Below are 15,142 nucleotides of genomic sequence, written 5' to 3'. Positions count from 1 at the left end.
GCCTCAGAGGCACTTGGGAGCTGGTCAGAGTGGATTCTTGGACCCCTGTCGCCAAAATCCTGATTCAGTTGTGCCAGGTGGGGCCCAGGACTCTGGCTATAAAAGGAATACTCGGCTGTGCTGAGCAGCCAGTTTGAGAGTCCCTGGCCTGGAGCATCCCAGAGGTGGGCCTCGGCCACCTGGGGCTCCTGGTGGGACCAAGAGAGCTCCAGGAGCTCCAGGAGTGCTCGGCTGGTCCTCAGAGCTGGTCCTGGGAGCCCCTGCCCCTCTGGCTGTGGCCCCTCTGGGGTGCTGGCTCTTCTCCAGCTGTGCTGGCCCAAACAGGAGGTGCAGGGGAAGGCAGACTTCCCATCTCTTGGGCAGGCCCCTAGGTGTGGGCCACAGTGCTGCTGCAGCCTGCAGGCTTCAGCCCATGTGCCTTTTAACCACAGACTCCTACTGGCATTCGGATTCCTGATCTGCCCCCAGAAAGCCTGACTCGGAGGCGCGGGGAATCTCCGAGAGCATGCCAGGTGATCCTGATGCAGGTGTCAACAGAGATCCCAGCCCACTCCTTACCGGCTGGGGCACGTTTCAACAAACAGTGGGCTCCGGTCTGAACTCGCCTCCCCAGGCTGTTGCCCCTCAGTGCATCCAGGCCCAGCTGCCAGGCAGATGCCACTCTCTGCCAGCTCTGCCCACACCCATTCCCTCACCAGCCCCCTCCCCTGCATCCGCTGAGCACCAACCAAGGATGAGTCCCCCATTGTGAACAGTTTTCAGGAATCCCCTTATTTAGGGGAGAAGACTCACGTGTTCTTTGGGTTGGTGCTTTTGGACAGTTCTTCAAGATGTGTCCTTGCCCTGCCTAGATGTCCAGTGTGGTTCTGGATCAGTTCTGAGCAGTCCCTGAAGTCCTTGTACTGGCTTCATTCCAGAACACAGGGGAGGCAGAGGTGAGACTGTGGAGTTCAGGTGGAACATTCCAGAACACGAGGGAAGCAGAGCTGAGACTGAGTTCAGGTGGAACATTCCAGAACACAAGAGAGGCAGAGCTGAGACTGTGGGGTTCAGATGGAACAATCTGGAACACAGAGGAGGCAGAACTGAGACTAGGGTTCCAACAGAACATTCCAGAACACAGGAGAGGCAGATCAAAGACTTCAGAGTTCAAGCAGAACATTCCAGAACACAGAGGAGGCAAAGCTGAGACTTTGGGGTTCAGATAGAACATTCTAGAACACAGGGGAGGCAGATAAGAGACTGTGGGGTTCAGATAGAACCTTCTAGAACACAAAAGGCATATCAGAGACTGTGGGGTTCAGACGAAACTTTCTAGAACACAGGTGAGGCAGAGCTGAGACTGAGGTTCAGATAGAACATTCTAGAACACAGAAGGGGCAGCTCAGAGACTGTGAGGTTCAGACAGAACATCCCAGAACACAGGAGGCAGAGCTGAGACTGCCGGGCTCAGACAGGACATTTTCTGTAGACTCCGGAAGCGCTCTCTGAGGAGTGAGTAGTGGGTAAGACTTGAGGGGGAGATGAAGGGATCCCTGGCTCCGAGGCCCATGTCCGTCCAGCCCCACCACTGCACAAAAGTGCTCCCGGCCCCCCGGGAGAGGAAACGGGACCACATGCAGCCAGGTGTGGGGCGGGGCCTCTGGGAGGTGTTCCCCTTCCTGTCCCGGCTTACTCTGGAAGCATTTGTGCTCAGGGCATGGGGAGGGAGGGAAGGAGCCTCAGTTTTCCCATCCATAAAGTGGAGATGCTCCTGCCTCCCTCATGGAGACCTTGTAGGAGGACCTGAGATGATTCACACAGAGAACAGGGTATAAGCTGTAAAGCGCTCTCTTCTGAGGTGACGTGCTGAGGTTCAGGGTGCAGAGACCTGGAGTTGGGCCCAGCCTTACCACTCATAGGCTGCAGCAGCCACTGGACTCTCTGAGACACAGTCTCCTTGTTTGTGGAATGGGGGTGTAAGTGTCACCCACTCTGTGGAGCTGTTTCACGAGTGTGTTAGTCATCCATGCTGTGTAACAAATTACTCTAAAACTCAACCAATGAGCATTGGTTTTCTCAGTTTCTGTGGATTCAAGAGAAGTTCAGCTGGGTGGTCAGGGCTGCTACATAATTTGTGGGATCAGTGCAAAATGAAAATGTGGGCCCTTTGTTCAAAAATTAAGAATTTCAAGACAGCCACAGCAAAGCGGGGACCTCTTGAGCCTGGGGCCTGGGGCAGCTGCACAGGTTGCATGCCGGGAGCCGGGCCTGCTCAGGGGCTCCAGTGTGGTGTGGGCACTGGCTGGGTTGCGTCTTCTGAAGATTTGACTGGAGCTTTAGGATTTGCTTCCAAGGTGGCTCGCTCACATGGCTGTCAGCAGGAGGCCTGAATCCTTCCCCACCTGGGCATCGCCTCAGGGCCATTTGAGTATCTTCAGGACATGGCACCAGGCTCCCCAGAGTGTGTGATGAGAGAGGGAGAGAGACAGAAAGACAGAGAGAGACAGAGACAGAGAAAGAGACACACAGATGAGAGAGGGAGAAGGAGTAGAACAAGGAACACAGTGCTTTTTCCCCCAAAACTGTGGTAAAATATGCATAGTATAATATTTATCATTTTAACCGTACAGGTTAGTGGCATTAAGTACATTCACAATATTGTGTCACCATCACTACCATCTGTACCCAAAACTTTTTCATTATCCTGAGTGGAAACTCTGCACCCATTAAACACTAAAGCCCCCTTGACCCCTCCCCTCAGGCCCTGAAACCATCATTTGTTCTGTTTCTATGAATTTGACCACTCTAGGAACTTCATAGATGTAGGATCATACAACATTTGTCTTTTTGTGACACGCTTATTTCACTCAGCATAATGTCCTCAAGGTTCATCCATGCTGTAGCATATTGCAGAATTCCCTTCCTTTTCAAGGCTGAATAATATTCCATTGTGTGTATAGACCACAGTTTGCTTATCCATTTATCTGTCTGTGGACATCTGGCTTTTTTCTGCTTTTTGGCTACTGTGACTAATGCTGCCGTGAACACGGGTGTACACATATCCGCCTAAGTCCCTGCTTTCAATTCTTTGGGTATATACCCAGCAGTGGGATTGCTGGCCCACCTGGTCATTCAGTGTTTAACTTGTGGAGGCACTGCCGTGTCTTTTCATGATCTAGTCTGGGAGGTGTTACGCCATCACCCTGCCTTATTCTGTTTATTTGAAGACCACACACGAGGGCAAGAGAACCAAGCTGCCATCTTAAATGAGAAGCATCAGGGGATTTGCGTGCATTTCATGACCACCATGATGAGCACATGAGATGTCTGCTGGGTGGAGCTGTCACGTTGGGAGTGGGGTACACAGAACTGGCCCCAGTGAGTGGCTGCACAGGCAGAGCACCCCTATGCCCCTGCCCCCGGTGGTTTAGTTTCTCTTCAGAGACAAGAGGGGACCTGGGCAGAGACAGCCATGTGGCCTGGCCTCGGTAGTGCCTGGGGTAGGGACACAGTGGGGATCCCTCTTAGGAGCAGGCCTGGGCGTCTGGGACCGGCATGACCCTCGAGGGCCTTGCAGTGGGCTGCACCCTTCACACACACTGTCCCCCATGTGTGGTACCTCAGGTTGGCACCCTCCAGCTGGGATCTCAGGAATTCACTATTCAATGCATATTTGTGGACATCTACCCCATACCGGGGAGGTCCTGGGAATGGAGACGTGACTGTGGGCAAGGTGGCCTCTGCCCTCACTTCACTGCTGGGCCTTAGCCAGGACCTCAAGAGGTTGCCACTCAGCAGGCAAGCAGGTCCCAAACCTCTCGCTGCCCCCTGGGGCCCTGGGGCCCTGGGGCGACAGAGATTAAGCAGAGCCTTCGGCAGGTAGACTCTTCTGTAGCTTGTTAAGCTGGGCCCAGTGCCCCGTCGGGGAGTGAGCAGATCCTATCAGCCTCGACTCAGAGGAGCCCCCTCAGCATCCTTCCAGGTTCCCTGTAGCCTCCCTCCTACCTCCCCCCAGCCTCCCCTCGGCCTCCCCCAGCCTCCCCTCAGCCTCGCTCCAGCCTCCCCTCAGCCTCCCTTCAGCCTCCCCCCAGCCTCCCCCAGCCTCTCTCTAGCCTCCCCTCTGCACACCAACCCTCTCTCCCCTGGGCTTGGCTCAGTGAGGGTGAATCTCCACCTCCTGATTTCTGGGGCTGGAACAGCCTCCCTCGCTGGGTGGGTCACCCATGAGCTGAGCAGGTGGGCATCATGGAGTACGGTGGACCTGGGAGGACTTCCCGCCAAGACGAGGAGGCCAGTGCCAGAGGGGAAAGGTGAAAGGTTTCCAGTCTCCAGGTGCTCAGGGCCCGTGCTGCCATCCCACAGCTGATCATGTTATACAGCGCGGACAGCACAGGGGTCCAGGGAGGGTCTGAGAGACTTCTTGGGAGGGGCAGAGGGACTCCCACGAGAGCCCCCCAGCCCGGGACTCGGGGCACAGATCCTGGAGGAGCTGTGGCCCCAGCAGGGGTGGGCGTGTCCCTGGACACCCTGGTCCCCTGTCACTGCCCTCACCCAGGACTTCCGGACCGGACTCTCCTGGGTGCTGCTGGGGATTTATTTTTTTGCCATCTCTGCATATCACCCGCAGTTATTTACTTACTGTTTTTATTTAAATTGATTCTATGACAATTCACTTTTTTACTTAGCCCTGTCTGTGAAATCACGGGTCTGATGTGCTACATAGGTTTTCCTCTAAACCATAAAAATAACATACAGTTATTTTTCAAATGTTAAAAAAAAAGTGTCCATGTACACACGGCCTCGAATCCCACACAGACCCCGGTGTCGTCCCCCCCAGCAGGACCTGGGAGCTGACCCCTGTCACCTGCCCTGGGGGGCAGTGGCCTGGGGGCAGTGGTGGCCTCCACCAGGAGAAAGGCCGTGCAGCACCACAGCTGTATGGACCCTGGCGCTTCCCTGGGGAAGTCAGATTTCCCTGCACGGGAGGAGAGAAAGGCCCCCAGGAGTGTCCTTGGTGGGTGCTGCCTGCAGGGGCTCGCAGGTGGTGGAGGGTGGGCCCCTGGGTCCTTCTCTGCTTGGGGCTCGAGTGAAGGCAGCTAGGGATGGGGAGGCTGCTTAGAGGGGCTGACCTGCTGAGCCCCCACCAGAAAGGAGTCAGGAGGGTGTGAGTTTTCGTTCACTCTGTGATTTTGCAGGAGGGTCCTAGATGGAGGGTGCCAGGGAGCTGGGTACACTGTGTGTTAGGGAGATACAGGCCAGCTTGGGTGGAGTTGGGTCGGGTGGGAGGGTGCCGGGCGTTGGTCCCAGGTGTGCGCAGGCCAAAGGGACGTCACTGTGGGCTCTGCATGGCCGGAGGCCTCCTGGATATGCCCAGTGAGGGGGAGAGGGGACCACAGCCCAGGCAGCTGGTGGAGGATGTGGGCCCTGGAAGACCTCACTGCGTGAGGATGTGGCCGGGGTGGGTGTAAGGGGTAGAGGCCAGAAGGCTGGACACTGGACCTTTGAGCGGAGACACAGAACCGGAAGTGGGAGGGGGAGACGGTGGGAGGGGGAGACGGTGAGAGGGGCAGGTGTGCGAGATGAGGCGCCCCCAGAGCCAGCGCGGGCCCTTCTCCTCAGTGACCAGGCGCCCTGACTGCTTGGGCAGGGCTTGCCCTCGGTGCCAGGCTTTGCTAGAGGTCAGGGGCTGCTGCAGCCAGATTGGGGTTCCTGGTGTGAAGACACTGCTGGCCAGGCCCCTGGGAGCATCAGAGCTGCAGGAGGGAGGACACCGGCGGCCCCGTCCCACCGGGAGAGGCCCGAGGAGCGCCCGGCCCAGCGGCTGAGGCTAATGGAGCGGCAGCACTCTGGGGGTTCTGAGCTCCTGTCCACACTGCTGCTCTGCCTTTTGTGAGCTATGTGATCCTCAGCTGGTCACTCAACTCCTCTGTACACCAGCTTCCTCATCTGTAACCTCCTGGGATGGTTGGGATGGTTGTGGATAAGCACACAAAGCGCTTAGAGCGGCATCTGCTCTGGCAGCTCCCGACGCAAAGGGCAGCATCCAGCACATGAGGGCAGTGTCTAAAATGAGCCATTCCTAGAAATATTTGCTGTTTAGTGCCAGGTGCATCTCCAGCTCAAGGGAAAGGAGGCGTTGGGGTTGTGTTCTTGGTGCTGAAATCTACATGAATGTTCACTCACTTGCTCACTCTTCGCTCATTCATTCATTCATCAAATCCTAATCGGCACCACTCTGGCCTGGCATTGTTCCAGGCTCAGAGATACAAAGAAAACAGACTAAACCTTGATGAGGGAGCGCGTGGCTGTGGCGCCATCCTGCTCACCGCTGCTGGTTCTGGAATGGGAGCTCAGGATCTGAAACTTTGGAAGTGATGCCTCACTGGGCGAGTGGTCCTCTGCCCGGGCATTCCTGCCCCCTCAGCCTGGCCCAAGAGGCTGGAGATGGAGCCTCACTGTGCTCCTCTCCCATGAAGCCCCTCAGAGGCTCCTTGCTGGGGCCTGGTGTATGAGCCCTTGTACACCATGGCCCCCGCCCCTAATGCTGCTCTTTGCGATGTTTGGGAGCAGTGGACGCCCCAGCTGGAGGCTGAGAGGGTCCTGGGTCTCCCTCTGGCAGAGGAAAGGGGAGACCAACACCCAGAGGCTCCGTGGTTGCTCACCTGGGGCTGGCCAACCTGTGGGGCCCACAGCTCTCCCCTCGGCTCTGCCCTGCAGCCCGCCCAGCTGGACCCTCCCTAGCCCCGTGCGGTGGGAAGCCCCAGGCCAGCCCTTGGCAGGGGGTGGGCTCCCTCTTTTGAGGGTTTGCATACTGGCCATGGGCCTGGACAGGTGCGGAGGGAGGCTTGGTGGTGTGGGTGGGTCCCAGGCTGCTACCAGCCCCTTACAACCTCTCCTGTCCCCACAGTGCGCCTTCACGACAGCATCTCCGAGGAGGGGTTCCACTACCTGGTCTTCGATCTGTAAGTGCCAGGGACCACGGACTTGCCCTTGTCTGCTCCCAGCCTTAGGCCTGGGGTGGGATCCATGGCCTCCCTAGCACCTGGCAGACAGTCCCCCAACTCCCGGGTCACCTTGCTCCCAGCTGCACCCAGTCCAGCCTCCCTCACGTTGGGGTATGGAGTCCCACAGGGGTGGGCCTGCCCTGCTGGGCCCTCTCTTCCACACAGAACAGGTGGGGGCTGTGTGGAGGCTGGTGGGGGCGGAGGGGAGAGGAGAAGGGGCAGACCCCCAGAGGGATGGTCAGTGGCCTTCTTTCAACTTCCTTCTCTTGGGGTCCTCATCACAGCTGGACTGGGGCACCACTGGCTAGCATGAGCATGTGTGTGTGTGTGTGTGCATGTGTATGTAAGAATGCGTGTGTGTGTTTATGATTGTGTGGATTTGTGTATGTTGATGAATGTGCATGTGTGGGTGTCAGCATGTGAGAGTGTGATTGCACGAGTGTGTGGGAGTGTGTACAGGTGTGCATATGACTGTGCTTTTGTGTGTGTTTATGAGCAGGCATGTGTGGGTGTCAGCATGTGAGAGTGAGTATGTGCATGTCTGTTGAGTGTGATTGCATGAATGTGTGTACATGTGTGATTTGTGGGTAGCTGTGCACGTGTGTGCATATGTGTGATTTATGGGGGTGTGCACGTGTATGCACACATGTGGCTTGTGGGTGCACTGAGTTCATGTGGGTGATTTGTGGAGTGTGCATGTGTGAACGTGCATGTGTGTTTGTGTGTGATTTGTGTGTGTGTACATGTGCGCATGTGTACACGTGGGGAAGGTGCGGCGGCTGAGTGAGAAGGCGTGGGGGCCTGTGCTGCCTCTCACTTCCTGCTGGCTGTGGAAGCGGTGATCTCATTCCCCTGGCTCCCAGACAGCTCCCACTAAGTAGCGCTATATTTAGCTGTCCGTGAGTCAGTGTCACTCGGGACCTTGAGGTGGCCAGGGCCCGTAGTCTTTGGGCAGCTTCTTGTGGCCTCCAGGCGGCCACATGGCCAGGGAAGCCCGCCAGGGTGCTGTTGCCGTGGTGATGAGAGGAGCCTGCCTGAGAGTGGGAGCTCTTCCTCCCTCAAATGACAGGTGCCTCTGCCACGGGGCAGGGAGGCCTGAGGAGCCCCAGCCCACTCGGGGTCCTCTGGTCCAGGGAGGCTGGGAGTGTCCCTGCAGGGGCTTGGCCACCTCTCGGTCCCCCGGTGTCCCACAAGACACCGCTTCAAGTCACCAGCCAGGTGGCTGACCTGGGACATAGCTGCCACTGCCAGGCCGAGGCTGTGGCCAGGAACGTCTGTTCCATGGCCCCTGTGGAGGTGGCAGACTCGCTGCCACCCCTGTGTGCCCCCAGACCCACCAGCCTCTTTCCCAGGAAACGTAGAGGCCACTGGGCTGGAGGGTGGCTGTGTCTGGGCCCCTGCGGCCGACGGGTGCAGATAAGGGGGGAGAGAATGGGGTGTGTGTGTGCGCGGGCGTGCACGTGTGTGCACGTGTGTGTGCACACGTGAGAGGTTCTCTCTTTTGGCCCTCACAACAGCTGGGTGTGGGGAGAGGCTCTGGGGGGCCCGGTAAGAGGCACTTGGCTAGTGTTCCTAGAGGGAGTGGGCAGTGGGAAGGGCCTGGACCCTGCACCTCCTCCCCTCAAACCTCTGTGGCTCCAGCCCTGCTGAAGCCCCCACTCTGGGGCATCCAGGACACCACTGGGCCTCAGGAAGGTTTTGGGGTGAAGGGAGCGCTTGCACGGGGGGCTGCAGAGGAAGAGGGGAAGGCTGCAGACACTGCCACAGCCACAGCCGTGCTGCAGACACTCTGCAGCTCTGTGGCCCTGGAATTGGGGAAGCAGTTTCTGGCCTGGATTGACATCACCTTTAGGAGGCCCCAAAGCCCCTCGGTAGTTTGGAGGCTCTGTGTATTTAGGGGTTGTCAGGTTTCCCCACTCCACACGCTTGGGATTCACTAGGGCCGTGGAATCCAGGCCTGGGAACAGAGGAAGGGGCTCCCCTGTGGGCCATGGCTGCAGCCCAGAGTCAGCCACGTTGTCCAGCCAGGGCCTGAGAAGTGGGAGAATGGGGGTGGGGGGTGCTGGTCTCCAGACGAGGCCCTGCATGGCCAGCGCCAAACTCCCCAGCAACCAACTCCCTGCCATGCAGCTCTGGACCACACAGCCCCAGGTGCCCATCAGCACAGACTGGAGCCTCCTGTGGATGCAGAGACCCAGAGGGTCTGTCCCTGACCCCGAGCAAGGCCTCCTGTGGGGCTCCCTGCACTCCTCCTGCAGCCCTGGCCAAGACCTGGCAGCCTTTTTGCCTCTGCCTTGTGCTTGGACTCGGAGTCTGCAGAGCCTGACCTGTGAGCTGTGTGTGCAGAGAGATAAACAGTGAGTCCCCCTCTCCTGGGCTGGACCTAGAACTCCATCCTTCTGCTACACACACACACACACACACACACACACACGCACACACGTGTGCACATAGGCAGATGAGGCTCTGCCTTCCTTGGGCAATCGCCTGCTCTGAGCCTCAGCCACCTTTGGTGGCAAAGTAGGACCCTAAAAGCTCCCCACTCCCGAGGTTGTTGGGGGGTCCAGTGGGCTGGCAAGCATCTAGCCTGGAGTGGGGGGCATGCTAACACACAACACTACCTCGATTTTGTTTTTCTCCAACACTAAGAGCCCACCTACACTAGGGCTGCCTGTTGAGCAGTGCTCATGCCTTTGGTTGCCTCTGCCATGTGCCAGTTCAGCCTTGAGTCCTGGGTACAAAAATGAGGCTGACCTAAGCCCCACCTTCGAGAACTAATGAGAACTGAAATGCAAATGGAGAGACCGCTGCACGTGGGACCAGTGCAGCTGCAGATGGGGTGCTGGAAGGAGGTGTGGCTGCAGAGGGAGGTGCCTCTTGGTCCCCCAGGACAGGGGAGGAGACTCTGGACCACTGCAGGAGTGGGAAAGCTCTAGATGGAGGCTTCCAGTGGTCTCAGAGTGTGTGGAGTTGGTCACCTCCCTGCTGACCTGTGCATCTGTCCTTTGTCCTGTTTCCTTCATCTTCTTGTCCACACCCACGTCTCCCAGCCCAGGGGACCCTGGGAAGCCCCAACCCTTTCTGGGTTCCTGGAGGTCCTCCGCGCTGTGGCTCCTGCCCTGGAGGGGTGCATCCTGACCATAGGGCCTGAAGGCCACTCACTGGGCAGAGACACATGGCAAGAGGGTGTGTAGACAGAGATCTCACTCTCCTCTTGGAAATGGAACTTCCAACACTTTGCAACCTCACCCACCAGGAAGGCCAAATCCAGGCATCCTCTCTTCTTGCCCCGCCACTCTGTGTGAGTGCCACACGTCTGGCTCTGGCAGGTCTGAGGAGGGGAAACCAGATCTTCTCAGGCTTAGAATTACAGTCACAGGCCTGGGTAACACTTCAGAGGCCTGGATCAAACTCCTGTGCTGCCCACTCTGGGCAGGTCACTGAGATCATTGCAACTCAGTTTTATGAGTATAAGAGTGCCAACGTCATGGAGTGAGTGTGAGGTCTAAAATATTGAACGCCGCCATATGTGAGTAAGCACTTGGTAAGCTGTCAGTCCTAGGTGACAGTGGCAATAGGGCGGAGGTGGTGGTGGTGGAGATGGAGGTGGTGGAGATGGTGATGGTGGTGTTGATGGTTGTGGAGGTGGAGGTAGTGGTAATAACATGTAGGAGGTGGTGGAGATGGTGATGGTGGTGGTGCTGATGGTAATGACATGCAGGAGGGGATGGAGATGGTGGTGGTGTTGATGGTTGTGGAGGTGGAGGTGGTGATGGTGTTGATGGTTGTCAAGGTGGAAATGGTGGTGGTGTTGAGGTGATGACATGCAGGAGGCAGTGAGATGGTGATGGTGGTGATGGTTGTGGAGGTGGAGATGATGGTGGCATTCATGGTCATGGAGGTGGAAATGGTGGTGTTGGTGATGACATTCAGGAGGTGGTGGAGGTGGGGATGATGGTGGTGTTGATGGTTGTGGAGGTGGAGATGGTGATGGTGTTGATGGGGATGACATGCAGGAGGTGGCGGAAGTGGAGATGGTGGTGGTGTTGATGGCTGCGGAGGTGGAGATGCTGGTGGTGTTGACCGTGATGACATGCAGGAGGTGGTGGAGATGGTGGTGGTGGTGGTGGTGGTGGTCATGACATGCAGAAGGTGGTGGAGATGGGGCTGATGGTGGTGGTGGAGATGGAGGTGACAGGGGTCTCCAGAATCCAGAACCTCTGTGTGCTTTTCCTGCAGGGTCACTGGTGGGGAGCTCTTTGAGGACATTGTGGCAAGAGAGTACTACAGTGAGGCGGACGCCAGGTGGGTGTGGAGCCCTCACACCATCCTGCCCCCACTTCTCCCACCCACCCTTCCCTCGCTCAACCCCACTCCTGCCCCTCTGGCCCACATCTGCTTCTGTGCCCATTGTCCCTAGCAGGTTTGGGGCAGATGGTCAGCTGGGCAGAGGTGTCAGTCTGCCTGCCCGACCGACGGCCCCACCCAGCCCTGCTGGGAGCTCTCTGAGCAGGTCGAAGGAGCAGGGGGCAGCTCATGTATTCTCGACCAGCACGGAGGTGTGGCCCAAGGCCGGGGAGGGTCCAGGCCTGCTCGGTTTCCCCTGGGGTGGGAACTGACCCACACAGGAGTGCTCTCCTTGAGTGGGTGGGGGGGAGAGCAGACAGAGTGTGGTCATGGGTATCCTCCTGCCCCTCCCTTGGACGACTGTCCATAGCCCACAGCGGGCACCCCTGGGCAATCCTTCCTGCTGGGGTCAGTCCTCACCATGGGATGCAGGGGACTGATGGCCTCAGAGATGCCCTTTGCTGTGTGGCTGCTGGGAGATGGCAGAGCCCCCCTCCCTGGAAGAGTAGGCCACCCATGGCCTGCTGTAGTCCATGCTTGTGGGCCAGATGCTACCCTGATTTGTGATAGGAATGTCACCCCTGACAGTGCATCTCAGCTCGGAGACAGCTGAGGGCAATCACTCCCTGCCCGCACAGTGCAAAGAGAAAAAAGAAAAAGACTGATAGTGGCCCTCTCTAGGTGGTGGAGTCATGGATGCTTTTTGACATTTTTATCTCTTTGTCTATTTTTAAAATTTTCTTTAATGAGTATGTATTACTTTTCTAATAAGGAAAATGAATATTATATTTTAAAGTAGCTTTCTGTGACTCGCTTCTGCACCCACAGGCGACCTTACCTGTCGGTGACGGCCTGAGTCCCTGTGAGAAGGTGTGAGTGGGTTCTGGTGCCACCTGGACCCCCCCAGAGCAGGGCAGCTGGAGACCGGGGACCCTGGCAGGGGCCTGGTGTTGGGGCTGGGTAGGCTGGAGAGGGGCGGGGCTGCAGCTGCCGACCACCTGATGGTGCAGGGCCACTGCTGATTTTCTGAGGCTCCTTGAGGAAGGACTTTCATTTTGCACAACAGCCTGGGAGTGGCCTGTCTCCTTCAAGAGCAGGAAGATGCTGTTTTGATTTCTACTTACAAGAAAAGTAGAAAGTGGAAGGGAGCCACCCCTTTCTGCTCTGCAGTGCTCTGTGGGAATGTCCTGCTGGGAAGGCCAGGCATCCTGACATTGGCCAGGGCAGAGGGGACTCTGGGACCCAGATGCAGGCCAGGCCAGGAGGGAAGCATCCCAACTGGCTGCCCCCTGATCCGACCTCGTGGCCCAAGGCCAGGGCAGCGCGTGGACAGGACTCTTGCTCAGGACGAGAGGGGCTGCCTTCCATTTCTGCCTCCCGCGCCACCTGGGTGGCTCAGGGAGGTTGTTTGCCTGTTCTCTGCTTCCCTGCCTGGAAAATCCTGCCCAGGTTCCTTGGTCCTCAGCCCCGCAGCCGTAGCCCCCTCTTGGCTTGGAGTCCCTGCACCCCTCTGCCTGCCCACAGTGCCTTTCTCCCGTGCCTGTGCACCCACACCCAACCGTACCCCCCAACACCTGTGGCCTTGGAGCTCCTGCCTTGCCCACCTGCGCCTCCTGCCTGCCTCCTGGCCTTGTCTTCTCCGACGCCCCCTCCTGCCCCTGGCCCCACCTCTCCACACTTGGGGATCCCTCCTGCCCGACTCGGACGGCAGGCTTCCTGACCGCCTCCCGGGGACTCTGTTGAGGAGAGCTCCCCTGGGGTTTGGGGCCCCTTGGAACCAGCCCAGAAGAGGCAGAGGCTCTGAGCTGGGGCCCCACCCACAAACACCTAGTTTCTGCTCACAAACTGTGCCTTGCTCATAGACTATGAGGAGGGGAGAGAGGGGATGAGGGACACTCTTGGGGAGCCCCCTCTAGCTGGCCCCACTGATAAAACCCGCGCCTCAGGCTGCTTCTTTTCCCCGGAGTCCTGGCCCCTGGACCGAGTTGGAGACATCCAGCGTTTGACCTTTGTGTTGGTGCCGCGCCTTGGGGCAGGAGAGCCTGACAGAGTCTGTCGTGGACGCCCATGTGGGTGGTCACCCACGGGCATCATCGGAAACTGTGGCACACCCGGGAAAGAAAGTCCCTCCTGGCAGAGCAGTGGAGTCCAGCGCGTTTCCCTGGGGGCCCCACTGGGAGGGGTTGATGGTGCTGAGGCAGGAGCCTGAGACCCTCGACCAGGCCTGGGGAGGTGGGCGCCGCCCTGACCAAGTGCATCAGCGACCCTTCCAGGGGCTGCCCAGGGCCGCGCTGCTCAGAGCCGGGCGTCTGTGAGTTGCGTCCCTGGGGCAGGAGGCAGCAAGACAGAGGTTGCTTTTCTGAACTCATTTCTAACCAAGAAGGCTGAGATTCCTCTTCAGAGGGAGTGGGATCTTTATTTTTCAGTTTGTGGGGAAACTGAGGGGTCTTTTTTCAAACCTGGGAAAGCAAAGTTCAAAATACTTAGAATCCATTTTTTTAAACTCTAAAGAGCAGTATGGTTCATGAGAGATGTTACAGGGACCCCGTGAGAATGCTGGCGTCCCAGGGAGGAGGAGGAGGAGGAGGAGGGGGAGGAGGGGGAGCAGGGAAGGAGTGCATCTGAGGTGACATCAGAGCCCAGACCGTGAGGATAACATGCAGGACCCAGCCAGCATCTGGAATGCCCCTTGGGATCAATTCTGACCACAGAAGTGACTTTCTAAATTGTTTGGAACATGAAAAAGGCCCCACGAGGAAGATGGTATGATGTAAACAGAAGGCAGAAGGCAGGCAGGATCGGGGACTGGCCAGATGGCCTCATGTCCTCCTGGCCGAGGTCTCAGATGGAGACCAGGTGGGGCTCTGGAAGGGTCTCCAGAGGTCCCTAGAGGGCGGGGCTGCCCTAATGGGCTGCTTTCCAGACGGGGTGGGGGTGTTGTGTCCACTTGCAGACTGCAGAGGCCACTCCCACGTCGGCCTGAGATGCTGTGAAGAATGGGGCTGGCAGACAGACCAGCACTTTCTTCTAGCGGAACCTAGTTTGCTCAGCAGCTCGTTTGTGAGCACTGGGGACAGAGCCAGCAAAAGTCTGTGTCCTGCCAGCACATTTCTCCATCAGGGTGGCCAGGAGTGCCCCGAGCAGGGCCTGCGGAACAGGGGGACGGAGTCTGTCATCAGAGTTGTAGAGCTTCATTTCAGCCACACGGGCCCAGTCCTGAGATGCTGGGGGAGAGATGCAGACCAGATGCTGGCTCCGCAGGTGCGGTCGCCGCGTCTGTGGTGCTGGTTGGGGCCCTGCAGCCCCAGGAGGGGACGTGAAGGAGGGCAGGGGGTGCAGCCCACCCCCATCCGAGCCGATGGATCCATTGGTGCCACAGCAGATGGATTTGTAGGTCCAACAAATGTTTGGGGAACATCTTCCTGCACGGTGGGGGCTGAGGACACATCAAGAGGAAAGAACTGACACGGCCCTGCTGTCACGGAGGCCACAGTCCAGTGCAGAGGCGGATGCTGCCCAGACACCCAGACAGAGGACATGGCCACTGAACACACCCAACGCAGACTCTGGAAGGCGTCCTCCAGGGGAAGATAGAAGTCGAGCTTGACCCAAAGCTCAGCTCACATTGACAGCAGTCTCAGCAGGTCGAAGTTGGACCAGGTCACTCCGGGGCTGGCCGACAATGGCCAGACGCACAGGAAACACCAGCCTGTGGGCTGTGAGGGCTGCTGATGCGCTGGATGATGGGCAGGGGTTCCATAGGGGTGCAGAACATCCAGTTGGGCACACGGACATGCCTCCCAGGGCAG

General features: G+C 58.0%; 2 protein-coding genes across 3 annotated transcripts in view; one reads left to right on the top strand and one right to left on the bottom strand.

Annotated features, from left to right (window-relative positions):
* The window catches only part of CAMK2B (calcium/calmodulin dependent protein kinase II beta), a 94,851-nt gene that overhangs the window by 51,338 nt on the left and 28,371 nt on the right, over positions 1–15,142 (top strand). Inside the window, exons 4-5 of one of the 2 annotated variants that reach the window (XM_058534735.1) lie at positions 6,890–6,944; positions 11,226–11,291. In XM_058534735.1, the coding sequence (XP_058390718.1) occupies positions 6,890–6,944; positions 11,226–11,291 (121 nt within the window). Of the gene's footprint in view, positions 1–6,889; positions 6,945–11,225; positions 11,292–15,142 lie in introns of those variants that run through there. The other variant, XM_058534734.1, reaches the window with a different exon arrangement.
* OGDH (oxoglutarate dehydrogenase) overlaps positions 1–15,142 on the bottom strand; it is a 385,968-nt gene that overhangs the window by 351,899 nt on the left and 18,927 nt on the right. The gene's annotated exons all lie outside the window — the stretch shown is intronic.

The sequence above is a fragment of the Diceros bicornis genome, chromosome 41, assembly GCF_020826845.1.
Source record: "Diceros bicornis minor isolate mBicDic1 chromosome 41, mDicBic1.mat.cur, whole genome shotgun sequence".
NCBI classification, from domain to species: domain Eukaryota; kingdom Metazoa; phylum Chordata; class Mammalia; order Perissodactyla; family Rhinocerotidae; genus Diceros; species Diceros bicornis.
The sequence above is the reverse complement of the archived record's forward strand: the minus strand, read 5'-3'. Positions and strand labels throughout refer to the sequence as shown.